This window comes from Stenella coeruleoalba (assembly GCF_951394435.1).
Source record: "Stenella coeruleoalba genome assembly, chromosome: 15".
Classification (NCBI taxonomy): domain Eukaryota; kingdom Metazoa; phylum Chordata; class Mammalia; order Artiodactyla; family Delphinidae; genus Stenella; species Stenella coeruleoalba.
Window position 1 is genome coordinate 78,114,699 of NC_137161.1, and position 27,496 is coordinate 78,142,194.

The following is a 27,496-nucleotide window of genomic DNA, read 5'->3' on the forward strand; positions in this document are numbered from 1 at the left end:
GATTAGATCAAAGAAATCTATGGGCCAAAGGAAGAAGGATGAAGCTGACCTATACACCTATGAATTATACTTCACAGTATACAACTGGGAACAGGAGGAGAGATCCTCTTACTTCTGCCAAAGATGAGAAAACTATAAAGACATTCTAAGGAAGGGAATGGGTCCTATGTGACCCTATTTCATTCTACATAGAGAGTAGTATTAAAGAAAATTATTTAATATCAACAGAATAGGATTTAATCTCTAAATTATTTAACGTTACAGCCACAAATTTTGGCTAACTTTATGACCAAAAGCAAGAAATAAGTGACAGTCAGAAAGTTATAGTAGGAAAAAAAAAAAAAAAAAAAGAAAGACTTCCCTGGTCGTCCAGTGGTTAAAACTCCATGCTCCCAATGCAGGGGGCCTGGGTTCGATCCCTGGTCGGGGAACTAGATCCCACATGCCGCAACTAAGAGCCCACATGATGAAACTAAGACTTGGTGCAGCCAAATAAACAAATACTTAAAAAAAAAAAAAAAAGTAATAGTATATATAGCCACTAACCATTCTAAAATTTCTTTCTTTAAGGAGATAATTTTTTTAATTCTTATACAGCAGAAAGAAGAAAAAAAATGCCCTAACAGAAAAACAAAAAAGATTCCACGAACTATGTCATATTGAGAACTGTGAGGTTAGATGCTATATAATACTAGTCAATGCTTAAGACAGGAAATACACAGCATCCTCCTGCTTAGAATATATAATTTCATTGTGTCAGAAAATACTTAAGTCTGATGTTTCTTAAAGCTATGAGTTCAAATACATATTCAGAAAAACATGATAAGCCAACTGAATTACTACCATGATAGTAATATAAAAGTACAGCAAAAGAATACTACTTAATATTTTGCAATTATGTGTATAAGTTTTTTTAAAAATAAAGAGTTAACACACTACATATTGGGTAGAAGGTCACAGAATTCAGACAATTGTGAAGCACAGCACAATAAAATAAAGAATAGATGTAAAATAGTGAATGTTCTCTTATGGCCCAAAATTGTGGTAATGTTCTTTACAGAGATACAATAAGACACCAGCACCACACTATAACATACAAACTCATTCTGAGTAACTTCAAATATTACACTTAAATTCAAAGTTAATGCTTACAAAACAAGGGATTGCCTAAGATACTGGGAGGTAAAAAATTGAAATTAAATGTAAAAAATTACACATTCGGATAAGTTAAGAACATTCTGAAACATGCAATAAAATTTGAAAGGCTTAAATCCATAACTATTACTCAAGCAAAAACAGTATGTATTTATTAAAAATAATAGACACAGTGTATGTTTTCCAAAAACAAATCAATCTCATTCACAAGCCCAATCTTATCCAACTACGGAAAACTTTATAGAACTGAAAAACCATCTCACCATGGACTCAAGAGCAGACATAAGGAATGTCACCACCATCCTGCTCTCCGAGGACTCCTCATCTTCGACGGGCAGGGTAGACATTGCTACTTGGGCCATGATCCCTAGGAAAGAGAAGTATTAGGAAAGTGAGTGGTAGAAATTCAGTGTCTTGCTCAACATATGTTTAGAGCTGTGAGGGTCCTCCATAAATTGCCTAATTTACAGTTTTCTTGCTTAAGAGAAAAAATAAGACTTAAAAACCAAGTAATCTATCAATATTTGCCCCAAACTCCTGTTATCCTATAAGACAGAGAATCTAACCCCCAACTTTCCATCTAGTTTTAGTTCCATAAAACTAGGTCAGCATCACCTCCCAAGATAAATTTAGGTGTCACCCAGAACCAGTTTAAAAATTTCCCAATGAGGAAGAGGTGATGCACTTCACAATCCAGTGATAGTTTATCACAGTTCCACATAGGAAATAGACACAACCTCCCCTTTCTCCCATGTGCACACTGATTACTCAAGAGTGGGTTAAGTAGACTGAGGTTGGGTGAAGAGAATTCCTCCTTTCTTATTAAGAAGTAAATAGGCTGCAGGACAAATAAGAGCTAAGATTCCTTTATAATACATTCTCTTTGGAAAACACTGTCTGATACTTTTGCATCAGCAAAGAGGCTCAGTTGAATTTCAAGCACTATAAAAATACAAACACATAGACCATTCAATAGTAAGTGCTGGCAAGGATGTGGAGAAATGAGAACCCCTGTGCATTGCTCTTAGGAGTGTAAAATGGTACATCCACTGTGGAAAACAGTTTGGTAGCTCTCTAAAAAATTAAACAGATTTACCATGATGCAGCAATTCTACTTCCGGGTATATACTCAAGAGAACTGAAAGCAGGGACTTGAACAGATATTTGAACACTCAAGTTCACAGTAGCATTATTCATAACAGCCAAAAGGTAGAAACCAAAGTGTCCACTGTCAGATGAATAAACAAAATATATTATCCATACAATGGAATGTAATTCAGCCTTAAAAAGGAATGAAGTTCTGATACATACTACAATATAGATGAACCTTAAAAATATTATTCTAAATGAGATAATCCAGACACAAATGGATAAATGCTGTGTAATCCACTCACATGAGATTACCTATAATAATCAAATTCATAGAGACAGAAAGTAGAATGATGGTTGCCAGGGTCTAGAAGGAGGGAGCAATGACAATTTATTATTTAACGTATACAGAGTTTTAGTTTGGGATGACAAAAAAGTTCCGGAGATAGATAGTGATGATGGTCACACAACAATGTGAATGTCAAAAAGAGACATGTACCACAATGTTCACTGCAGCACGATTTATGGTGGCCAGGACATGGAAACAACCTAAACGTCCACTGACAGATGAATGGATAAAGAAGATGCGGCATATATATATACAATGGAATATTACTCAGATATAAAAAGAAACGAAATTGAGTTACTTGTAGTGAGGTGGATGGACCTAGAGTCTGTCATACAGAGTGAAGTCAGAAAGAGAAAAACAAATACCGTATGCTAACGCATATATATATGGAGTCTAAAAAAAAATGGTACTGATGAACCTAGTGGCAGGGCAGGAATAAAGACACAGACATACAGAATGGACTTGAGGACAAGGGGTGGGGGGGAAGCTGGGGTGAAGTGAGAGTAGCATTGATGTATATACACTACCAAATGTAAAAGAGCTAGCTAGTGGGAAGCAGCAGCATAGCACAGGGAGATCTGCTCGGTGCTTTTCGATGACCTAGAGGGGTAGGACAGGGAGTGTGGGAGGGAGGCTCAAGAGGGAGGGGATATGGGGATATATGTATGCATATGGCTGATCCACTTTGTTGTACAACAGAAACTAATACTGCATTGTGAAGCAATTATACTCCAATAAAGATGTATAAAAATTTTTTTTAATAGAATAAAAAAAACCCACCATGTGAATGTACTCAATGCCAGGGGGACTGTACATTTTTAAATGGTTAAAATGGTAAATTTTATGTCATATATATTACATCAAAATTTAAAAATTAAAAGGCAAAAATACATCCCATAAAGACATTCTAAGAAGCCAAAACCTAAAGCAAATTTTTTGTTTGTTTGTTTGTTTGCGGTACGCGGGCCCCTCACTGTTGTGGCCTTTCCTATTGCGGAGCACAGGCTCCAGACGCGCAGGCCCAGCGGCCATGGCCCACGGGCCCAGCCGCTCCACGGCACGTGGGATCCTCCCGGACCAGGGCAAGAACCCGCGTCCCCTGCATCGGCAGGCAGACTCTCAACCACTGCGCCAACAGGGAAGCCCCTAAAGCAAATTTTTAAAAATTCTAATACTAAAAGAATTGTCTTTCTATAAATAGCATGCAAATTAGATGCCTATTAAAAAGTACCCCTTTTCAATTTGGTTAATTCTAGGTTTTAGCAAGAGACCAAATAATCAAATGAAACTAATATGAAAGGATGACTAAAAAATTAATGACTGGAAGCATAAATAGAAATTCTAAAAATAAATCTGTGTATATAAGTTAATTTACTAAAGACATCTGGGTGTTCCTTAACTGAAGGCCCAATATTAGAGAACATGCTGAGCTGTTAGCATGAAAAATCGTTTTGGCTAAAAATGTATGTAAATCTTTTCCCTATTATTATTTTTTTTGTGTGTGGTACGCGGGCCTTTCACTATTGTGGCCTCTCCCGCTGCGGAGCACAGGCTCCAGACATGCAGGCCCAGCGGCCATGGCCCACGGGCCCAGCCGCGCCACGGCACATGGGATCCTCCCGGACCGGGGCAAGAACCCGCATCCCCCGCATCGGCAGGTGGACTCCCAACCACTGCACCACCAGGGAAGCCCCCTTTTCCCTATTATTAAAGATCATCAGGGAAAGGAGGAGGGGCAAGATACGGATAAGGGATTATAAGGTACCAACTACTATATTAAATAAGCTACAAGGATATATTGTACAGCGCAGGAGAATATTGTCAATATTTTATAATAACTTTACATGGAGTACAAGCTATAAAAATACTGAATCACTATGTTGTACACCTGAAATTAATATAGTATTGTAAATCAACTAAATTTCAATTAAAAAAAAAAGAGGATGATTTCCCTATTATTAAAAACTGTGGGGCTTCCCTGGTGGCACAGTGGTTGAGAATCTGCCTGCCAATGCAGGGGACACGGGTTCGAGCCCTGGTCTGGTAAGATCCCACACGCCGCGGAACAACTGGGCCCGTGAGTCACAACTACTGAGCCTGCGCGTCTGGAGCCTGTGCTCCGCAACAAGAGAAGCCGCGACAGTGAGAGGCCGGCACACCGAGATGAAGAGTGTTCCCCGCTTCCCACAACTGAAGAAAGCCCTCGCGCAGAAACGAAGACCCAACACAGCCATAAATAAATAAATAGATAGATAGATAGATAGATAGATAGATAAATAAATAAATAAATGAAACTGTGATCTAGCTCCACCATGTGTTAGCATGTGAATTAACTGCTAGGCTAGATTTGGGCATCAAAAACTAATGAAGTGGGCTTCCCTGGTGGTGCAGTGGTTGAGAGTCCACCTGCCAATACAGTGGACACGGGTTCATGCCCCGGTCCGGGAAGATCTCACATGCCGCAGAGCTTGCGCGTTCGAAGCCTGTGCTCTGCAACGGGAGAGGCCACAACAGTGAGAGGCCCGTGTACCGCAAAAAACTAATGAAGTATACATACTTAGGAAATAAAATTTTATAATAAAAAAAATTGACACATCCCCGTATCTGTTAACAAAAAGAATTTTGTTTCCCAAAACAGAAAAGGCAGTATCAAGCAAGAGAATGGTTAGATGATAGAAATTATTTTCCGTAACAGCCTAGGTCCTATTCTTTTCTCTTGGATAAATAAGTTTTAAGTAAACTTATAGTAAAATGTGGCTCAGTCAAAATGGTCAAGGCGTATTATTTTTCCATAATAACCTTCACTTCCACAACTACTGAGCTCGCGGGCCTCGACTAGAGCCCGCGTGCCACAACAGAGAGCCCACATGCGCCTCAATGAAAGATCCCACCTGCCTCAATGAAAATCCTACGTGCCACAACTGAGACCCAATGCAGCGACAGATAGATAGGCAGGTAGGTAGAAAGAAAGAAAAAAAAGAAAGAAAGAAAAGAAGGAAAAGTAAGAAAAGAAAAGAAAAGAGAAGAGAAAAGAAAAGAAAGATCATGGGGAACTCCCTGGCAGTCCAGTGGTTAGGACTCCACGCTTTCACTGCCCAGGGTCCGGGTTCAATCCCTGGTTGGGGAACTAAGATCCCGCACGCCACGCGGCACAGCCAAAAAAATAAAATAAAAAAAAATAAAAATAAAGTGACCATGAAACAAAAATGTAAAGTACCTAAAATGGGACAGTTAGTTCTTTAGAACAAAAAGGAAAATGACCAAAATGATCATGTCCTTCATAAAACAGTAAATATAAAAATGGTAGATCCCTTTTAATCTTTTTAAACACAGAGAAGGAAGAAAAACTGAACTGAGACAATTCAGAAGGTGAACCCAGGGACTTCCCTGGCGGTCCAGTGGGTAAGACTCCGCACTCCCAATGCAGGAAGCCCGGGTTTGATCCCTGTTTGGGGAACTAGATCCCACATGCATGCCTCAACTAAGAGTCTGCATGCCGCAACTACGAGTCCGCATGCCACAGTTAAAAAAAAGACCCCACGTGCTGCAACAAAGATCCTGTGTGCCCCAACAAAGATCCTGTGTGCCGCAACTAAGATCTACTGCAGCCAAAACAAATAAAAATGAACAAATAAGTAAATACTAAAGAAACACACACACGCACTACAGGAAACTAACTTAAAAAAAAAAAAGATGAGCCCAATGTTAGACAAGAAAACGACTTCTGGGATTTGTACCACAATGTATTTATTCCCGATTTTCTTATCTCTGATGCTGTCTTGGTAAAGGAGGGGTGGTGTGGAAAGAAATGGGGATCTCTCTTTGTAAGGAAGGAGGCCATAATCCAAGGCAGAAAATCCGCAGTCAAGGAAACAGCTGGAAGGTATCCCTCCAGAGATGTGCTATCCAACATGGTAGCCAATAACCACAGGTAGTTACTTAAATTGAAATTAATCGAGATTAAGTAAAATTGAAAATTCAGTTCCTCAGTAGTCTTAGCCACAGTTCAAGTGTTTAGCAACCACATGTAGTTAGCGACTTTTGTAGTGAAGAATCACAGACACAGAACTTTTCCATTATCACAAAAACTATATTGCTATAGAAATTAAACTATGTTGAGTAAACTTTTAAATTCTCATGACCTCTTGAGCCACCACGGTAGTAGCTATAGCAAAAGAATGAACTAATAAATGGAAAAGAAACTTAAGGGAACATGAGCCAGGATACAAAGGCCAATCCCAACTGTGTGCGCATTCTTCACTGCCACTCTCCAAGGATTCTTTTTTTTAATTAATTTATTCATTTGGCTGCGTTGGGTCTTCGTTGTTGTGCGCAGGCTTTCTCTAGTTACTGCGAGCAGGGGCTACTCTTCATTGCGGGGTGCAGCCTTCTCATTGCGGTGGCTTCTCTTGTTGCGGAGGAGTACGGGCTCTAGGCACGCAGGCTTCAGTAGTTGTGGCGCGCAGGCTCCAGTAGTTGTGGCGCGCGGGCTCCAGAGCACAGGCTCAGTAGTGTGGCGCACAGGCCCTGTTGCTCCGCGGCATGTGGGATCCAACCGGACCACATGGGCTTGAACCCGTGTCCCCCACACTGGCAGACAGATTCCTAACCACTGCACCACCAGGGAAGTCCCAATCTCCAAGGATTATTGCTACAAGAGTATCCCCATAGAACAGACTACCAATGTAGCCTGCCTGAGAAAAAGAACACAGAAAAGGAACAGAGAAGTACAGTTTTATGATATAGTAAAGTTAAAATGCATACACAAGACATCTGGGATGCAGATTCTCAGAATAAATTAGTAAAATTACAAAGAGCCTAACCCACTATGAGTACAGTGACCTTGCCTTAATGATCAACTAGCATCATCTACCTGTCATGTTACATATTCTTACAGAACAAGTTCTTTAAATAGCTGCATAATAGCCCACCGAAATGGAATCATACAATTTCTCTCATCTTCATAAAATTGGCTTTTGCCTTTTTATTTCTGTATTTTAAAAATTTAATACTGAAACATAGCATGAAAATCTTTATACCTCTTAATACATAATGCTAAAATTTTCCCATTGCTACCAGAAATGTTTAAAAACACTAAATTCATCAGTCTCACCAACATATTGGAGAACTATGACCTAATCACTATGAATACCTCATTATTACTAAAACAGCTGAAATTCTTTGCTTACTAAAGAAACACTTTTCATAGTTTTATCATCTGTATTTCTTCCTGAGTGACTCATCTGCTTAGGGTCCTATGCCCATTACTAAACTGACCTCTGATGATGACTACACATTGCATAAACTGTCCGAATTCTGATAATTATTATGTGGATATAGCTCCTTAATTATTCAGCTTTTGTGTATGTGTATTTTAATTCTGTATTCTTAAATGCAATATTATTTGTTTCGAACAATTTAATTTTCATTTTGATTTAACCACATACATATTTATGAAATTCTTTGCTCATTCTTTCTTGCATCTCAGATTTTCCTTCTGCCTAAAGTTAATCCTTTACAGTTTCTTTCTAATGGCAAACTTACTGTTTGCTAAAAATTCTTTATTCTTGAAAGATACTTTCAACTAGGATAAGAATCTGGGTTGACAAATACTTCCTGTCAGCACACTGAGGTTATTTCATTATCTTTTGGCTTCCATTGTTGCTAGTCAGAAGTCATCTAGAATCTCTTTTAAAGGTAATCCCAATCCTCATCCCTGCTGTTTTTAAGATGTTTTCTTTGTCTATGGTTTTCTACAGTTTCACTCTGTATAGTGTGTGTGTAGTGTACATTTCCTTTTATTCAGTACCTTTATCATTCACTGGGCTAAGGATTGTCATCTTTCAGTAGTGGCAAATTCTCAGCTATTATCTCTTCAGGTATTGTCTCTGTCCCATTGTCTACCTCCTATCCTACACAGAGACGCAGACTAAGTGTATGCTAATCCTTAAATCTCTTACCCTCTTCTGAATTTTTCTCATTTTTCCTTTCTGGCTTATCTTTCTTCTGACTTATCTTCCATTTCACTAATTCCTTCTTCACTTATACTTATTCTGTGGTTAAAACCACCCATCAGGTTTTTTATTTTGTTTATAATTTTCATTTATACAATTTCTATTTGTTGCCATGTCACATTTAAAGTTTCCTACTCCCTAAAGATTTTCAAGCTTGACATATTTCTTTAAACATAGTACGGGTAGTTGTTTTACAGTCTATGATAATTCAAAAATCTCAAGTCTTTGCAGGTGTATTTCTGATGTTTCTCATAGTTCTAGCTCAAACTCACGGTTCTCGTTCCAATGTATGCCTGATTGTCTTTTACTGTATGCTGGTCGTTTTACATCAAAACACTGTTTTAAATATGAGACCTATTATCTGGGAACAATACCTGCCTGGGACCACCATAATCCAAAGCTTCAGTTTCCTCGAATCACCCAGAGATGGTAACCCAGACCACAAATAGGGATGCAAGCTGGCTTATTTCTTAATCAGCCTTAACCAATTTGAGGTCTCAACTTATTGAGGGGAAGGGTCTATCTGTCCCCTGAATTTTGTGCAGATTCTGGGCTTTGATTTCAGCCTCTCATCTCACATGGTTTTCAAAACTCAAGTTCATATGGTGAAATTGGCAGATGCCCTTAGGGCAAAAGAGATTCCCACTTCTACCATTAGTTCTCATTTTCCTTTTTTTTTTTTTTTAATTTTGCCTGCGCCGCAGGACTTGCAGGATCTTAGTTCCTGGTCAAAGCCATGCCCCCTGCAGCAGAAAAGTGAGGCGTCCTAACCACAGGACCACCAGGGAACTCCCTCATTTTCCTTTTAATATTAGCTTCTCATAATAGCTCTTCAAAATTCCTATCTTATCAACTTTTTGGTATTTTTACAAAAGTTTTGTTTTATAATTCTAGAACATTCTTATTAGTCCCACCAACTCTGGGAACCACAACTGACTTATAATAGTCTTCTATTTTCAAGAACAATTTATGAATTAGCCAGAACTATCTTACACTGCAAGGTTACAAATACCCAATTCAAACCACCACAAGTGAACAAAGGAATTTTTATTGTTTTATTTAACTATTCAGCCTAAACATTGCACTGATTCTATACACAGCTAGATCAAGGAACACGAGATATCATTAGAGTTCTCTCTATTCCCTCCCTGCAGGCCTCACTTCTTGAGCAGATGGGTTTCTTTCCTAAGACAATGATGGCCACACGCATCTTTATGCTTACCACACACCTATACTGTGATCCTAGAGGCAGCGTACTATCATATCTTCCTGCTATTTTTTGCACAAAAGTTCTGGGGATTTGTGTCACGAGCCTCTCCCAAGCCCACGTGGCTAGTCAGAACAAGATTACCTGGGATACACTGTTATTGGCAGTCTAGCCAGAACCACGTGGAATAGGAAGGTAAGCAGTTAAAAGGCAAAGCAGGACACTGTTATCAGGAGAAAAGGGTTGATAAAGTGTGCCAGTACACAAAAATAATAGCTACCAGAGTCCGTTCCATTTTCTTTCCCATTTTTTCAATTTCCTTAATTCTTCAATTCTGAACTTTTTTTTGACTTCATCTTTTGTCTCCCTGATTTGATTTTAATTCTCCTTTAAGTTCAAAGCTGAACTTAATTGGCCTGTTGCTGTTTCATCTTTTTATCTTTTATCCTGTCAGCTACTGTTTAATAGAAGCAATGCCTTCTTTTATGTCTCTGAAAACAGACTCCAGCCATTCTTTAAAATCCTCTTGTGTTTCTTATTGGAGATCCATTTCAGGAATTAGGTTTATCTGTGTCCTTACTGCACTGATCCATTCTACCTCAAAATAAGCCCATAATTAATTCCACGTAAGTGTTTTTATTTGACCACACTTTTGCTTTTAATTTATTGATCCTTGTCGTTAATGCTGAACAGCAAAACAATAAAAAGAAATTTTACAGTGAGTCAAACAGAACTCTAAAATACTTTCAGGGACCTTCCTGGTGGCGCAGTTGTTAAGAATCCGCCTGCCAATGCAGGGGGGCGCAGGTTCGAGCCCCAGTCCGGGAAGATCCCACATGCTGCAGAGCAACTAAGCCCATGCGCCACAACTACAGGGCCTGCACTCTAGAGCCCCCAAGCCACAACTACTGAAGCCCGCGCACCTAGAGCCCGTGCTCCGCAACAAGAGAAGGCACCGCAAGGAGAAGCCCATGCACCACAATGAAGAGTAGCCCTGGCTCGCCACAACTAGAGAAAGCCCACGTGCAGCAACGAAGACCCAAGGGAGCCAAAAATAGATAAATAAATTAGAACACTTTCACACAGGCCATCATCACTCTAACAAAAAATTGAGATTCTCAATATTTCTGATTATGTTGATTTCTAAAATATTCTAAATTTTCAACGTGTTTCTGCTTCAAATTAAGGTTCAGGTCAGACTTCAGTCCGTGGGAGGTGGGGGTGGGTGGGGACCCATAACACTGATCTTGTTTCTTTTATTCCATTTATGTCTTATTTCTTTTTTGTGTTATTATTTTGTTATTTGCAACAAACATTTCACCATTTCAATCTCAAAACTTACAATCTTAGATAAAGAAGAAAATTCAAGGGACTTCCCTGGTGGCACAGTGGTTAAGCCTCCACGCTCCCAATGCAGGGGGCTGGGTTCGATCCCTGGTCAGGGAAACAGATCCCACATGCATGCCAAAACCAAGAGTTCGCATGCCACAACTAAGAAGCCTGCATGTCGCACCTAAAGAGCCCACCTGAAGCAACTAAGCCCCGGTGCAACCAAATAAATAAATATTAAAAACAAACAAACAAATCTGTCTCAGCCACTGCTGCCTCCTAAAAGAGCCTTCTTCTACAAAAGAGCCCTTTCAATGCATCGTGCTCCATAATTCTCTTCTCCAAACCAAGCATCCCCAGTTTGTCCTGTGCTTTACCTGTAACATGATTTCCAAAATATTCCTCAGTGGCACCATTCTCAAGATATTCTCTAGTTTGTCCAGGCAATGTCCCAGAAGTGGACAGAACATTTTGGATAAGATCAGTTTGCCAGAGACTACACTAGAACCTGTAACTCCCAGAATTTCCTTATTCCTTGCCTATTAACACAGAGGAATATTTTAATACGCATCTCTAAGAGTTTATCTCTATAGGTTTAATAGGTATTTTCAAAGGGAATAAATTAGGTTGGTGTTTCGTCAGAGGTTCCATTTTACAAACATTTAATAAAAGAATACAAAGTATCACAATTTATATTAATATGGTAACACATATATTTAACATATACACCTCAGCAAACAAGAGAAATAGAGCCAAAGAGACCATTTAGAAAGAAAATTAGAAATCCCTAAAACAAACCTTTGATCAAGATTGATTTTTAAAAGTCAAGGCTTTTAAGTTTTCATAGCAGGCTATGCTTACATTTTAAGATACTAAAATTTTTCTTTCTGCTGAAATAAAGCTGGTAATTTTATCAGTAAACACCAAGTGATCTCTCGAGAAGAAACAAAATACATTTGAAAGGTTAAGATTTGAAATGATCTCCAAGTGTGTTTATTTTTATACTTAAAACTTTATACCCTCTCCACCCCATTTCCAAAATACTGTTGAGACAGCTAACAAAAATAGCTAAATTTTATCTTTTTTTAAAAAGCCAGGTGAAGGGAAGAATGATAAAATTTTAAAAATGAAGGCATGGAAAGAGAATCTGCCCAAAGGTGGATCAAAGAAGTTCAATACTGAGTGTCACAGTAGCCAAAACACTGTCTCTGAAACAAACAAACAAACACCTTATCAACTATTCAGGAAGACCCACAACTTTTCTTGGCACTAGTTTGAAATTTTTCACAAATGTGTAAGTTATACTTTTAAATTGATAGTGCAGATTTTTTAAAAGTAGCAGCTTTCTCTGCCAATACACAAAGAATGTGCCCCTTTGTCCTTACTTCAAATTTAAAAAACATTTGGTAGTTGATAAGCTGGCTCACTTGTTCTTTTTCTAACTTTGTATGAATTGGAAGAGGAAATGAAAATCAAGTAACTGTGACCTAAAAGTTCCATCTTTATCTTTTTAATGTACTGTGTACAGAAAGCAGGCAACAGAGCAAAGCTATTATGAATGGCAGCTTTGGAATCATGCCAAATTCTGAATTCAAGTCCTAGCTCCAATATTAGATATGGCTGACTGTGGGATTCTTTAATCCCAAATATACTAATCCGGAAAATGACAATAATATGTGTACTTACCTCACAAGGTTGGTATGAGACGCTATTAAGTACCTGACAGAGCGCTTAACACAAGCATTCAATAAATTGAGTAAGCATTTAATTTTGTTTTTTTAAATATTTATTTATTTGGCTGCGTCGGGTCTTAGTTGAGGCACACGGGATCTTCGTTGCAGCATGCAGGATCTTTAGTTGATCCATGCGGGATCCACAGTTGCAGCATTGGGATTTTTAGTTGCAGTATGCAAACTCTTAGTTGCGGCATGTGGGATCTAATTCCCTGACCAGAGATTGAACCTGGGCCCCCTGCACTGGGAGCGTGGAGTCTTAGCCACTGAACCACCCGGGAAGTCCCAGCACTTAACTTTAAATTTAATTAGGGATTTCCCTGGTGGCAGAGTGGTTAAGAATCCACCTGCCAGAGCAGGGGACATGGGCTCGATCCCTGGTCCAGGAAGATCCCACATGCCACGGAGCAACTAAGCCCGTGCGCCACAACTGCTGAGCTTGTGCTCTAGAGCCTGCAGGCCACAACTACCGAGCCCATGCGCCACAACTACTGAAGCCTGTGCGCCTAGAGCCTGTGCTCCGCCACAAAGAGTAGCCCCCACTCACCGCAACTAGAGAAATCCCACGCACAGCAACAAAGACCTGACGCAGCCAAAAATTTAAATAAAGTAAATTTTAAAAATTTTTAGTTACTTATTTTTAAAATACACATATATGTAATACCTATTTATCTACCAATAAACTCTCCAAATCCAAGCCTGACAAATGAAAATTTCCCAACTAACTGCTTTAATTAATACTGCTAAATAAAATAATCTATTTTCTGACGGGGCAGGAAAAATAATAAGTTGTCAAAATAAATCACTGCTTTTTTTTTAACCATTTATTTTTTTCCCAGCTATTTTTGAGATATAATTGACCTATAATATTGTGTAAATTTAAGATAAACAACAAATCACTGCTTTGAAATATCGTATGTGCACCTTTTAAAGCATACATCCAACAAGCATGAAAATTTGCTGGTATCAAACCTACTCCTCAAAGATTGCTTTACAATTTAAGTTTAAAAGTCACCTTGCGCTAAATACCAAAAAAAGTAAACTAGACTGAATATACAAACTGAACTAAGGAGTCTTTATTGTGAAGCTCTCAACAAACAACAGAATTTGCCCATACCAGCATTCTCCTAGAAATAGACTGTGTTCTGGGGGTTGTGTTCTGAGGGCATCACACAATACCTAACCCACCCATAAGGCCTTCAATATGTTGGGTAAGTAGATAAATGAGTACTGTTCCAAATGTGGTAAGGGATCTCTTCTTTTCCAAAGCTTAAAACATAGACAATGAATAGTGAACAATAGTTCAAACACTCATTTTGTTATTATAAAGAAAACTAATTTTCCCATAGGTAAGACTACAAATAAAGAAAAAAATTATGACGTGAGTATCTAGTTGAGTAAAGTGACTACCCCACTTACAACATACCCTAAGAAAAAGTACTCTAAAAGCTTTACAGAAGCAATCAACACAACAAAAATACATAATCAGAAAATAATTTTTAACATATAAAAATACTATGGTCTCTAGAGACAGTGTATGCAAATGGAATCAAAACACACATCAATTTTCAAAAGTATGGGACCTATACAATCAGAAACCTTCACAGGCTCAGTCTAACCAGGGCTGATTTTAACCAAATACCATAAATAGGATCAAACTCTTCATTACTCTCCACTTCTATAATTATACCACGATATAGTCATATACAGTACTTTTAAAAAATTACCTCCTTTGCCATACTATAAAAACAAAAACTTTAAAAATCACTATAACAATCAGAAAGGATGGAAATTCTGACACATCCTAAAATGTGGATGAACCATGAGGACATTACGCTAAATGAAATAAACCAATCACAAAACGACAAATACTGTCCAAATAATTCCACTTGTATGAAGTATCTAAAACAGTCAAATTTGGGACTTCCCTGGTGGTCCAGTGGTTAAGACTTCACACTTGCAGTGTAAGGGGCACCAGTTCCATCCCTGGTCAGGGAACTAAGATCCCACATGCCTCACAGCAGGTGCCAGGGGCTGGAGGGAAGAGGGAATGGGAATTACTCTTTAACGGGCAATTTCAGTTTAGGAATATGAAAAAGTCCTGGAGATGGATGGTGGGTTGGCTGCTCAACAATGTGACTGTACAAACTGTGCACTTAACACTGTGTGTTAAGTTTTGTGTTATGTATATTTTACCAATTTTTTGCTACTTTTTTTTTTTTTTTTTGACCGTGCCACATGGTGTGCGCGGCCCCTGCAGTGAAAGCGCGGAGTGTTAACCACTGGACTACCAGGGAAGTCCCTACCACAATTTTTAAAAAATCACTATAAAGGGACTTCCCTGGCGGCGCAGTGGATAAGAATCCACACTTCCAATGCAGGGGTCCGGGTTCAATCCCTGGTCAGGGAACTAGATCCCACACGCATGCCGCAACTAAGGAGCCGGTGAGCGACAACTGAGGGGTCCGCCTACCGCAACTACAACCCAGCGCAACCAAATAAATAAATATTAAAAAAAAAAGAACCTATGTCTATGCCCACTAAGCCATACTCCCTCTCTCTCAATTATAAATTCATTTTGCCTCAAGTTGCTTTTTAAATAAACCAATTCTTTTAAAATCCTCTATAATTTTTCATCAAGTTAAACCAAGGAACATGAGTCAATCCGCCATCAACTCTGACAGTCCCTGGTTATATGGAACTTTCTTACTTTCCCACTAGGTCTAAGTGTTTAAAGCAAAGGAGTAGTGCCAGAGACAGGCATGGGATATGAAGACAAGGATTGTAGAAACAAAGAGGAAAAAAGAAAAAACAGGGAAACTGCATCATTGAGCATTCCAGTAAAGGAAAGACAAGAAAGAGGGTAAATAGTAAAGGAAGAAAGAGGAAAGGATGGAAAATTAAGAATATTAAGATAATACCTGCAGCGCTTCTGATCTATCCACGTGATTTTTTCTGTAATTTTCCCATAATTTTTAATACATCCTCTAAAATACTAATTCTTAATTTTACTCTCCCAGGCAGGTAGCCTCAGTTACACTTTGTTTAACCAAATTTTATTCTTCATATTGCTATGCTGCCATTTAAAGCCCATTGATTACAAGGAAACTCAACTCTACAATTATAATGAACAACTGATTAATTGCATTTCCTACTTTCTTTCAGTTAGTAACAATGAATAAGCTTATCCCAAATAAATGTAGACAACTTTTGAAGAAAAATGGTACCAATGACCTTTGGTAAACTGCTATTTAATAAAATTCATGGTATTTATCTTTCAGGTAGATTACCTCTAATGCATTTCGGGAAAAGTGAAATAGCTCAAAGGGTATTACTTCTCAAACAACTCTTCAAAAAATGCTTTCCCTTAGATATACATAAAAATTACTTATCAGCATCTGTTTAAGCCAGTGATTAAGACAAGTTCATGTTAATTATACCACAGCAGTTATATGAAAAGGATTGCAATATTTTAAAAATTCATGTTTTCAATGAAGAAAGAAACAATTGTAGAACTGAATTAGGTAGAATGCAATGCAAATAGCTACACACCAGTAATAACAGAAAAGCTTAAGTGTTTTATTTACTGCTCCTTTAGATAATAACAACCTGGAGCCGGGACCTCGTCTTTTATATTTTATGTTTTGGAACACACCACTGATCTATGGATCATCAAAAAAATGATATGAGAGACTTCCCTGGTAGCGCAGGGGTTAAGAATCCACCTGCCAATGCAGGGGACACGGGTTCGATCCCTGGTCCAGGATCACATGCCGCGGAACAACTAAGTCCGCGTGCCACAACGACTGAAACCACGCGCGCCCTAGAGCCTGCCTACTGCAACTACTGAAGCTCGCGCACCTAGAGCCCGTGCCCCACAAGAGAAGCCACCGCAATGAGAAGCTGCGCACCACAACGAAGACCCAACGCAGCCAAAAAATAAATAAACAAAATTTTAAAAATGATAGATTACCGTAAGCTAATCCCACTCCTACCTGATTTGAGCTTACTCACTTTCCTCCGACAGAAATCCATTACACCAAAAAAACTAAAAATCATTCTCACCAAGACTTGTGCCCCAAGAAAAAGAAGCCCAAAGCCTACATTTTAATGACAAAGTCTTTGTAGCCATTTTCTTAAAAGTTAGCCAAATCCTTGGTGCATGGAACTGGCGGGAGGGTGGAGTTAGGGAGCCCCAGCTGCTCTGCCTGCCCCGGCCTGGCCCAGCCTACCTCAGTTCCAAGCTCAGGCCCTATCTTTAGACTCTGGTGGGGATAGGATGCTTTAGGAATCACTTGAAAGACATAAATGCCTGTGCCATGAAAAAATAAATGAATGAGAGAGGGAAAAAGCCGAGATTAGATTTCTAATTGTATTCTGTACTCAAATCCATGGCTCCTTTATAAACTGGAGACCTGTTTAATTTTGTAACCAACACTATGAAAAATTCTTAACTCTCAGTTTTCCAAGCAATCTACAGTAAGCAGTACGAATTACTTTTGGTTCTTTAAGATCTCATTTTAAAGTAATGAAAAGCATTCTAGAATAAACTTCCCTCAGAACTTAATTTCCTCCGGTAGTGAACAGCTCTCAAAGCGTCTGTCCTGGGAGCGGCAGCAGCACCTGGGAACTCGTTAGAAACGCAAATTTTCCGGCCCCACCCCAGACCTGCAGAATCAGAATGTCTGGGGTGGGACCCAGCTATTGTGTTTTAACAAGCCCTCCAGGGGAGGATGATGCTTGCTTGGGTTTTCAGAACCACTGGCTTAGGGGTGAAGAGTCATACTGCCTAGGTTCAAATCTTCGATTCAAGGTTTACTTGCTGGGTAACCAAGAGATAATTACACAGCTTCTCTAGTCCTGTTCCTCATCTATAGGAACGGGGTTGTTATGAATATTAAATAAGAAAAACATACCTTAAGTGCTTAAGAGCGATGCCAGGCATATAAACATTATTCAAGCGTTAGCTGTCGCTAGTAATATAAACAAAGCACTTTGACGGCTGTAGACTGGAAGGGGGAGAAAGACAAAGACGGAAAAGGCTTAATCCCTACCCGCTCCAGGAGTTTAATACCTAGTGTCTAGGTCAGACACGTGTTTCCAAAGCATAACCGAACACACTCCAAGAGGAAATAAAGACGCCAGCCTAGGAGGGGCAAACAAGTTGATTGTATGAAGAAGCAACAAATTCTGACCCAACGTTAAAAGATATGGCTTTAAAGTAATTGCATGTGAGCAAAAGAGTTCCACAGCCTCAAGCGAAGAAAAAGTCATTCCAGCCTACAGGTGTGAGCCAAGATCCCAAGAAGCGGGAGAAACTGAAGTGCAAGGCAGTAGACTACAGTGGCTGGAAAACGGACAAAGCAAAAATATGTAGTAGGAAATAAAATCGGATATCCCAAATCCTAGGGCTTAGCCGGGAGGAGTGCGGGGGGAACACCCGGCCTCCTCAGGGCACTCTACGGCACTCTCATTTGCAAACTTCCCCTTTTGTTTCCTTAACTCCCGGAGACCACTTTTATGCAGTGGACCATCAAGCCATTGTCTGCAGCAAAGTTGAATGCAGGAAGGTGAGAAGTCTGACCGGAGCCCCGCATTCCGAAGAGTGAGCACCACACCAACAGGACCCAACATCTGAACATTCTCAGACGCAAATGAGCGCAAAACCGTAACATTAAACACAAAAAAGAAACTCGCTATTAAAAGGCAAAACTTGGATAAGCACAAGTAGCGGGGAAAGAGGGCAGTTTTGTCTTCTTCCCTGAACCCCCGACCGGGTGCTGGTAGAATCCAGACGGCTTATTTTCACAGCCTGCAGGCTGAGGTTTTCCTTCCGGTCATTGTGTTTATTTCCCCAAAAGAGCAGGCCCCGTGGGGCAGGCGCGCCGGCCGGGCCGGGGACAAAGCCCACTCCGGGCTCCACCTGGGCGCGGGTAGGGGCGGGCAGGGGCAGCGGCGAGGAGGGGCGGTGCTCTGGGGCCCGCCCGCCGGCCCGCAGTTACCAGGCAGCGCGGCACCGCCCCCGCCGCCCGCCGGCCAATCCGGCGCGTCTGCTGCCCGGGCGCACGAGCCCCGGAGACACCAGGCCGAGCGCGACCCCACGGCTCGGGCCTGGCACCGCGCGCGCACCCGCATCGCCGGAGCCGGCCAATCAGCAGCCGGGCATGCGCAGCCCGCAGGCTCGCTCGCGCGCGGGCCTCACGCGTGAGGGGCCCCCCCACGCCGCGCCGGCGCGCGCGCCCCTCCCCCACGCACCCAGGCGCGCGCGTGCAACTGTCGTCCCCCGCGACCGCGTCTGCTCCTGCCCCACCCCCAACGCCGGCGGGCCGGGATGGGGGGGACCTGTGGCCCCCAACACGGCCGCCGACGGTCCCCGGACCCCTGTCAGTGCAGGCCCCGGAGGGAGCGAGTCTCAAATAAAGACCGTGCTCGCGATGGCAACCGGGGCGGGGGACCGGAGATGAGGCGACAGGGACTCACCCGAGTGCAGCCGCCTCCAGGCAGCGCCGGGGCCGGGGGTGCTGAAGGGAAGCGAGTGTGGGCCGCGCGCGAACTGCGGCTGCGGCGAAGCACCCTCGGGCTGAGGCTGGCTGGCGAGCGGGCAGGAGGTGAGAGGGCGAGGGGCCCGAGCGTCTCGGCCGAGCTCCTGTCACCGCCGCATGGCCGCCCCAGCAGGGCCTCGCTCAGCGCCTAGATCCGCTCACAGGGGACCGAGGGATAGGCCGAGGTAACCGCGGCAGGCGGGCAGCCACGGCTAGAGAGCGCGTGCGGGAAAGCGGGGGGGCGATCGGCGGCCCCTTTCCTCTGCTCTCCGAGCTTCTCTCTCACCCTCCTCCTCTTTTTTTTTTTTTTTTTTTTTGTTCCTCGAAGGCGCGCTGCGCGTGCGCACCCGCAACACCGCCCAGCGGGAGTTGTAGTCTCTGATTCGTCCCCACCAACGCGACGGCGGGGGCAGTGGACTACGACTCCCAGGAAGCCTCGCGCCAACAAGCCCAGAGCCCGAAGACGCGGCGAGCGCGGCGCCCGGCCCTCTCGGGCAAGGACTGTCAATGGAGGCGCGGGTGGTGGGAGCGAGGAACATGGCTGCACCTGGGGCCTGCGCTGCTGCTCGGGTGGGGGAGGGGAGCCGGGGCGCAGGGATGAAAATCCAGGCCAGGAGAGCTCCAGCCTGCTCCCTGCCGCTCTGCAGCTGGCCTCAGCCACGGTCCAAGGCTCGCACTCACTCTTGCACCCGAGATTCCTTGCAAATTGAGAGGCCGGACCACTGCAAAGGCCGGAGAGTCCCAGGACGGCCTGCCGCCTTCCATGCTCCGCCAAGGGACCTCCTCCGCCCTGCACCACCCTCCGGAACACAAAGAACTCCTGTTAGTTTTGAAAGCTTGCCTCAAAATCGGCCAAAAGAGACTATTGCCCCAACTTTGCACGGGCGAGGGAAAGGCACCCTTCTGTTTTTATTCACCTTCCAACCCCCAGGCTTTGCTCACTTTCACTCAACATTTAGAAAGTTAAAGTGGAAAAGCCATGGAGGGGAACAGAAAACGTGGTTTGCAGCCCGTTTTGTTCTGTCAACCGCTAGGCAATTTCACTCAAGCCCCTCCCCCCGATAATTTTTTGCATCTCAACTTTCATTAGCTCGTGAATTTCGAAAATGGTGAGACGTTACTGTTCACCCAAGTTAGAAGTTCAAAAAACTCGAGCCCAGAGATTTTAGATGTTTATGTAAAGAACAAAATCGAGTGATTTTGTGATGTTTCTCCCCACCGGAGATTCGGGGCCCGCCGGCCATCCTCCCCCTCCCCCTCCTCCTCGGTAGGTGGCGACCACGGCGCTTTTTCCAGCCTTTGTCGCTCGCAAGAAAACTTTCCGAGCAGCTAGTCTTTTGATGTAGGTCCAAAACCTTTCCTTTGAATTTGGGTTCACAGATTGGCGTTCCCCATCTTCTTTCTTCCACCGACCGCACCCATAATGCCTCGTCTAGAATGTCCATGTTGGATTTCTTTAAAATAGATGGAGAATTTAAAGGTCCCTGCGAAGCAATCTGATTACAGAAGACTTCCACATTTTCCCCATTTCCCTTGCAATCTTTTACAGTAATTTTGTCTTCTCCTAAATCGATTAGAACTCTCCTTTGTCAAGTCTCTCCGCAGCGTTTAGTTTTTCCTAAGGACAATTTTTGCCCTCATATTTCTTAACATTTTGGAATATTTAATTAAATTCCGTCTTCCCAATACCAAGTACAACTGACATATTTAGGAACAAACATTAACTCTTGAGAAGCCTACAACTCAGCTGCTAAGAGCAGCCAGCCTACGAGCTGCAAACTCAGCTGCTGTGAGCATCAGTGAGTATGTTTTATAGAGGGACTGGAGTCCTGAACGGATTCTTGGGAAGACTGGGAGGTTGAGGACAGTGAAGGGAGGATGCACTGGGTATGGTGGAGCCATGGAGTAGCATTGGAAGGGTGTCACAAAGTGAGTTAGTAAAGCAAAAGTTCTCTTAGTCGAGATTACCCTTGCCATTGACTTATTTAGGAGATAGTCCCTTCACTTTTTATGAATTGAACAGCTCAGTGTGAAATTTTGCTGCTGCTTCATGAACAACTCCAGCTTCCTTGGAGGTTGAAGCTGTTCCTAAAACTATCAAATCCTAAAGCAGGTCCCAAAACTTTAGCTGGCTTTGAATTGCCTCTGGACAGAAAGCTGGCCCTTTGGGGACAATGAACAGTGTGTGGAAGGGTATGTGGTGTGAACAGTGTGTAGAGACCAAGCTTTTTGCCCAGTGTATGGCTGTTGGCAGGTGTAACCCTCAAATTCATGTCTCACAGTCATAAATCTCACGCAATTTCAGTTTTCCCTGAGGCCTGGCTTGCCACCTCGGCTGCTAGTGATACACTTGTTGCTGCTTGTTAGCCAGTTTCTCCCTCACCTCATTGGTACAGATGCTATGTTAACGGTGACCAGAGTTACAAGCCACTTGGATACCAGCTCAGTACAGCCAGTTGTTTTTCCAGCACAGGATTGCACTGCTGTTTTTTGGGTTGAGCAAGAAATTTAAAAAAAAAAAAAATCATTGATTTGTATTTAGGGATGATTTCGTGTGGAATCCTTTGTTTAAATCACACTCAACTTTGTTTAGAATGACATTCAACATAACAAGATGTGTGTACCGAGACCGAGATTGCAGGAAAAGAAGATTCCCAGCTCTTGGCTCCAGCTCACGTGAGACATGAGTACACGGAGGCCAACAGTTGGCAGAATCTTGCAGCTTATTTCAAATTATTTTAAATATTTCTCTCTGTTTAATCTTTAACTTAGTGGATGCAGTCCTGCAGATGAGTGTCCAAATAACATGACACTCCATTCTACTGCATACAGTAACCCCTCCTTATCCGCGGGGGATACATTCCAAGACCCCTAAGTGGGTGCCTGAAACCAAAGATAATACTGAACCCTCAATATACTATGTTTTTTCCTATATGCCTATATGTACATACCTATGATAAAGTTTAATTTATAAATTAGGCACAGTAAGAGATTAGTAATAACATAGAATAGGGACTTCCCTGGTGGTCCAGTGGCTAAGACTCCGTGCTCCCAATTCAGGGGGCCCTGGTCAGGGAACTAGAGCCACATGCCACAACCAAGATCCTGCATGCCGCAACTAAGAGCCAGCGAAGCCAAATAAATAAATATGTAAAAAATAAAAAGATCATGTCCTAGAAATTTCCAATGAGATAAAGTATTCATTAAAAAATAACATAGAGGGTTCCCTGGTGGCGCAGTGGTTGAGAATCTGCCTGCTAATGCAGGGGACACGGGTTCGAGCCCTGGTCTGGGAGGATCCCACATGCCGCGGAGCAACTAGGTCCGTGAGCCACAACTACTGAGCCTGCGCGTCTGGAGCCTGTGCTCCACAACAAGAGAGGCCGCGATAGTGAGTGGCCCCCGCTTGCCACAACTAGAGAAAGCCCTCTCACAGAAACGAAGACGCAACACAGCAATGAAGACGCAACACAGCAAAAATAAATAAACTCCTACCCCCAACATCTTCTTAAAAAAATAAAATAAAATGACATAGAATAATTATAACAATATATATTGCAATAAAAGTTATGTGGGGACTTCCCTGGTGGCGCAGTGGTTAAGAATCCGCCTGCCAATGCAGGGGACACAGGTTCGAGCCCTGGTCCGGGAAGATCACACATGCCACAGACCAACTAAGCCCGTGCACCACAACTACTGAGCCTGTGCTCTAGAGCCCGTGAGCCACAACTACTGAGCCCAGTGCACCACAGCTACTGAGCCCGCGCACCTAGAGCCCGTGCTCCACAACAAGAGAGGCCAATGCAATGAGAAGCCTGCGCACCGCAACGAAGAGTAGCCTGCGCTCACCCCAACTAGAGGAAGCCGGCGCACAGCAACAAAGACCCAATGCAGCCAAAAATAAATAAAATTAATAAAAATTAAAATAAATAAATAAAAGTTATGTGAATGTGGTCTCTCTCAAAATATCTTATTAGGACTTCCCTGGTGGTCCAGTGGTTAGGACTTCATTTTTCCAATGCAGGGGGTGCTGGTTCGACCCCTGTTTGAGGAGCTAGTATCCCACATGCTGAGCGGTGAGGCCAAAAAATAAAATTAAAAAAAAATTCAAAATGTCTTATTATACTGTACTTACCCTTCTTGTGATGATGTGAGATGCCAGGTAGCACCAGAGTTAATCTGTCCTTCCATGTTTTATGCCCTGGTGCCTCCTTTGCACTTTTATGAATGTAGGTTCTATTGGGCATCTTCTTCCAGAAGAGCCCAGTTTCATCACAATTGAAGACTTGCTTTGGATAATATTCTCTGTCCTTAATCAACTTCTTCAACTCTGCTGGAAGTGTGGCAGCAGCTTCTTCCTTAGCAGACACAGCCTTTCCAGTAATTTTTATATTCTTCAGTCCAAACCTATTCCTGAATCTGTGTAACCATCCCTTACTTGCAGTAAATGGCTTGGTATCACCCGTTTCTGGGGATCCCTGGCTGAAGTCTTCGTACAGGCTCAGTGCTTTCTGGCGCAACACATTGCTGTCAATGGGAACACGTTTTCTGTTCATGTCTTCCACCCACAAATTTAATGCCTCCTCCATCTTAACTATGCACTTATCACGCACTGTGGCTGTAACTTTTGCAGTTTGAGGCGCTACAGCAAAACTAGCACGGATTTCTTTTTCCTTCTTCACAATTTCACGGATAGAAGATTCGTTCTTACCGTAGATCTTAGCAACCTCAGCATACGATTTTTTTTCTTTCCTTACTAAGTCGAGAACTTTCACTTTTTCAATTAAAGGAAGCACTTTACGGCTTCTCTTTGGCATATCCGAACTGCCAGCATCACTACTCTTGCGCTTTGGGGCCATTATTAAGTAAAATAAGGGTTACTTGAGCACAAGCACTGCGATACCTGGCAGTTGATCTGATAACCCAGGCGGCTACTAAGTGACTACCGGGCAGGATACGCTGGACAAAGGGATGATTCACGACCCAGGCAGGACGGAGCGGGCGGGCGTGAAATTTAAAACTTATGAATTGTTTATTTCTGGAATTTTCCATCTGCAGTCAGCCCTCCGTATCCGCGGGTTCTGCATCTGCGGATTCAGCAAACCATGGATGGAAAATATTCTAAAACAAACAAACAAAAAAATGCCAGAAACTTTCAAAAAGCAAAACTTGAATTTGCTGGCTGGGTGCCCGGCAACTATTTACATAGCATTTACATTGGTTTACAATTATTTGCATAGCAGTTACATTGTATTAGGTATTAGAAATTCAGAGGTGATTAAAAGTAAATGGGGAGGATGTGTGTAGGTTGCATGCTAATACTACAGCCATTTTATATAAGGGACTCGAGCATCTGCAGACTTTGGCATCTGGGGAGTATTGAGGGGGGCGGGGCGGTCCTGGAACCAATCCCCCTTCGAGACCAAGGGACGGCTGTAATATTTTCCAAATGCCTGTAACTGAAACCGTGGAAAGTGAAACCGCAGATAAGGGGGTCTACTGTACTGTGGGAGACAAAAGCCAAGTCAGAAGGGCCACAGCCAGGATAGATAAGGATCTAAACCAAGTGTGAGCTCTTCCACCAACTTAAATGCATCTTCATACAGTCTCTGAGCACTTACAGACTTGTTAATTGCTTTTAAATAGCAAGTGATGTGGCAATGTTTGAATGTCTTCACTAGTCCTGAAAAATAATCACCTTCTTCTTGGACTTTTAATACTGGTATCAGGAGTCTGCTTTCTCCATTATCATGGGACCCACCCCCATAGGAAACCCCTATCAGCTACCTATGCTGACAGAACCACACTTACACCACTTGGTCAAGGTCACTGTGGTTGAGATTATTTAGTGGGGTTTTTTGGGGTTTTTTTCGGGGAGGAGTGCGGGTTATGCTGTGATCTTAGCTCCCCAACCAGAGATCGAAACCGTACCAACAGTGAAAGCACCGAGTCCTAACTACTGGACCACCAAGGAATTCCCTAGTGTTAAAAAGATGCTCTTTGAAATCCAAACTGAATAATTAATCTTTTTGTGACCCTGTCGTATATTTTAGGTTGCTCAAAACCGTAACTCTAGCGAAAACTGAGATACTCTTTTTCATTAGAATTTTTTTTAATTTACCTATTTATTTTGGCTGTACCGGGTCTTAGTTGTGGCATGCGGGATCTAGTTCCCGACCAGAGATCGAACCCAGGCCCCCTGCGTTGCGAGTTCGAGTCTTACCCACTGGACCACCGGGGAAGTCCTCAAGCTGAAACGCTCTTGACACACCCTTTTTTCCGAAGTACATCAGTCTTTTGATGAACACTAAACAAAGGTCTTTTTTTCCCCATGACTCTGCTTCATGCAGGACCCAAACTTCTGGGTCCAATTTCTTGGTTTTTCTTTACAGTATATACATAGTACAGTATAGAGAGAGAATGGGATGTAACATATCTATCATGTGTAAAATAACAGTTTGATCTTTTAGATCTGGGATCCCAGTTGGGAATTGCATACCTAGTCCAGGTCACATGGGTAGGGCCAAAACGACATCTTTAGCTTCTGCATGGGTGTCTGCCCTGTAACAGATAACTCCTTTGTTATTACAAGGATGCTTTTTTAACTGCTTATAAAACACTCTTTTTGAGCAGGTTTTTGTTTGGACAATTTGAATATTTCGAATCCTGAGTAAATTACCTTTTAGAGAACTCTTCCAAAGGCGGAAAAAAAAAAAAACTAAATCCAAGTTATAATTTATTCATAATAATTAATAATGTAGATGTAACCTAAACAGACCTTCTAGCTCTTGCTATGCCTTTTTGTGCAAACATCTGCCCTGTGCAGTAAATCTAATATTCATGTAACGTCAATTGAAATAAACAGTTTTATTTGTTGTTTTAACAGGATTTACATGAATGTTATCTTCTATTTAGTATTTTGTTACTATTGCTGTAATTGTTGTGTAAGTTCATTTTTAAAACATAAGAATCTCTACAGTATTTTCTCTGCCTCCCTCAGGGATTTGGGGAAATCAGGCAATATGTAAATGAAAATACTTTATAGACTCTTAGTTAAGTGTTCTATAAATATTAAATGGTATAATTTAGCATTCAAAACAGTATTTTAAAATATCTTATGAACAAAATGTTCATGTTTCTTTTCTAACTAAAGAATTTTAAAAATGCTTTTTGTTCTAAGATTTAAGAAAATATATTTACAGATACACTTATCACCGGATTCAGGTGGACTTGTTATCATATCTGACTGATCAGGTGATGCAACTAATAAAATAACTGGCATTATAAGCAACACGTCCTTTCAGAATATATCTCTGCCAAGAATATCATACTCAGAAACCTTTGAGTACAAAATCGAATCAAGGAAAGTTACTTCCAAACGAAATGCATAATCGATAGCCATGCAACGTTTCATTCCTAAAATCAAGAAAAGGATAATTTGGACTTAATGCTGAAAACAAATAGCCCCATTCTTTCCCTTTATTTATTTTAATATTTATTTATTTATTCGGCTGCATCTGGTCTTAGTTGCGGCACTCAGGATCTTCCTTGCGGCATGCGGACTTTTAGTTGCAGCATGCGGGATCTAGTTCCCTGACCAGGGATCAAATCCGGGCCCCCTGCATTGGGAGCGAGGAGTCTTAGCCACTGGACCACCACAGAAGTCCCTCTTTCCCTTTTCTATTTTTGTTTCCAATATCAACTTATGTCCAGGTGCTTGATTATTATCTTTGCATTTACCAAGCCTTTACTCTTTTTCTGGTGAATCAAAACAACTTTTTAACCCCCTCCTGGCCCTGTGTTTATTATAATTAAGGTAAATACATTGGGAAAGTTTTCATCTAAGAATAAAGGGAAATTTTGAACAACGGGTTAGAGGGAGGAAAAAAGAAGCCAAAAATAATGATGCTGTTCAAATGTGAAGTTAGCCATCATCAAGTAGTCAAGTACTACTTTAAATTGTTTTCCCAGCAGTGGGAAGGTATGCTAACCATCTTTTCTCTTCCCCCTGAATCTAAGGAGAGGGGTTGGGTAGGCTCTGTGTTGTACCTGGCGCCTCTGACTTCATTCCAGCAAAC

At 41.9% G+C, this 27,496-nt stretch overlaps 1 protein-coding gene across 8 annotated transcripts in view; it reads right to left on the minus strand.

Annotated features, from left to right (window-relative positions):
- Nucleotides 1-27,496, minus strand: part of GTF2I (general transcription factor IIi) — a gene marked incomplete at its 3' end in the record, with an annotated part of 143,479 nt that overhangs the window by 75,604 nt on the left and 40,379 nt on the right. For 5 of the 8 annotated variants that reach the window (XM_079945350.1, XM_079945347.1, XM_079945349.1 and 2 more), the window contains exons 1-2: nt 19,357-20,431; nt 1,419-1,522 (exon numbers count right to left, since the gene is read on the minus strand). In XM_079945350.1, the coding sequence (XP_079801476.1) occupies nt 1,419-1,517 (99 nt within the window). In that variant the 5' untranslated portion in view covers nt 1,518-1,522; nt 19,357-20,431. Of the gene's footprint in view, nt 1-1,418; nt 1,523-19,356; nt 20,432-27,496 lie in introns of those variants that run through there. The other 3 variants (XM_079945351.1, XM_079945348.1, XM_079945346.1) reach the window with 3 other exon arrangements.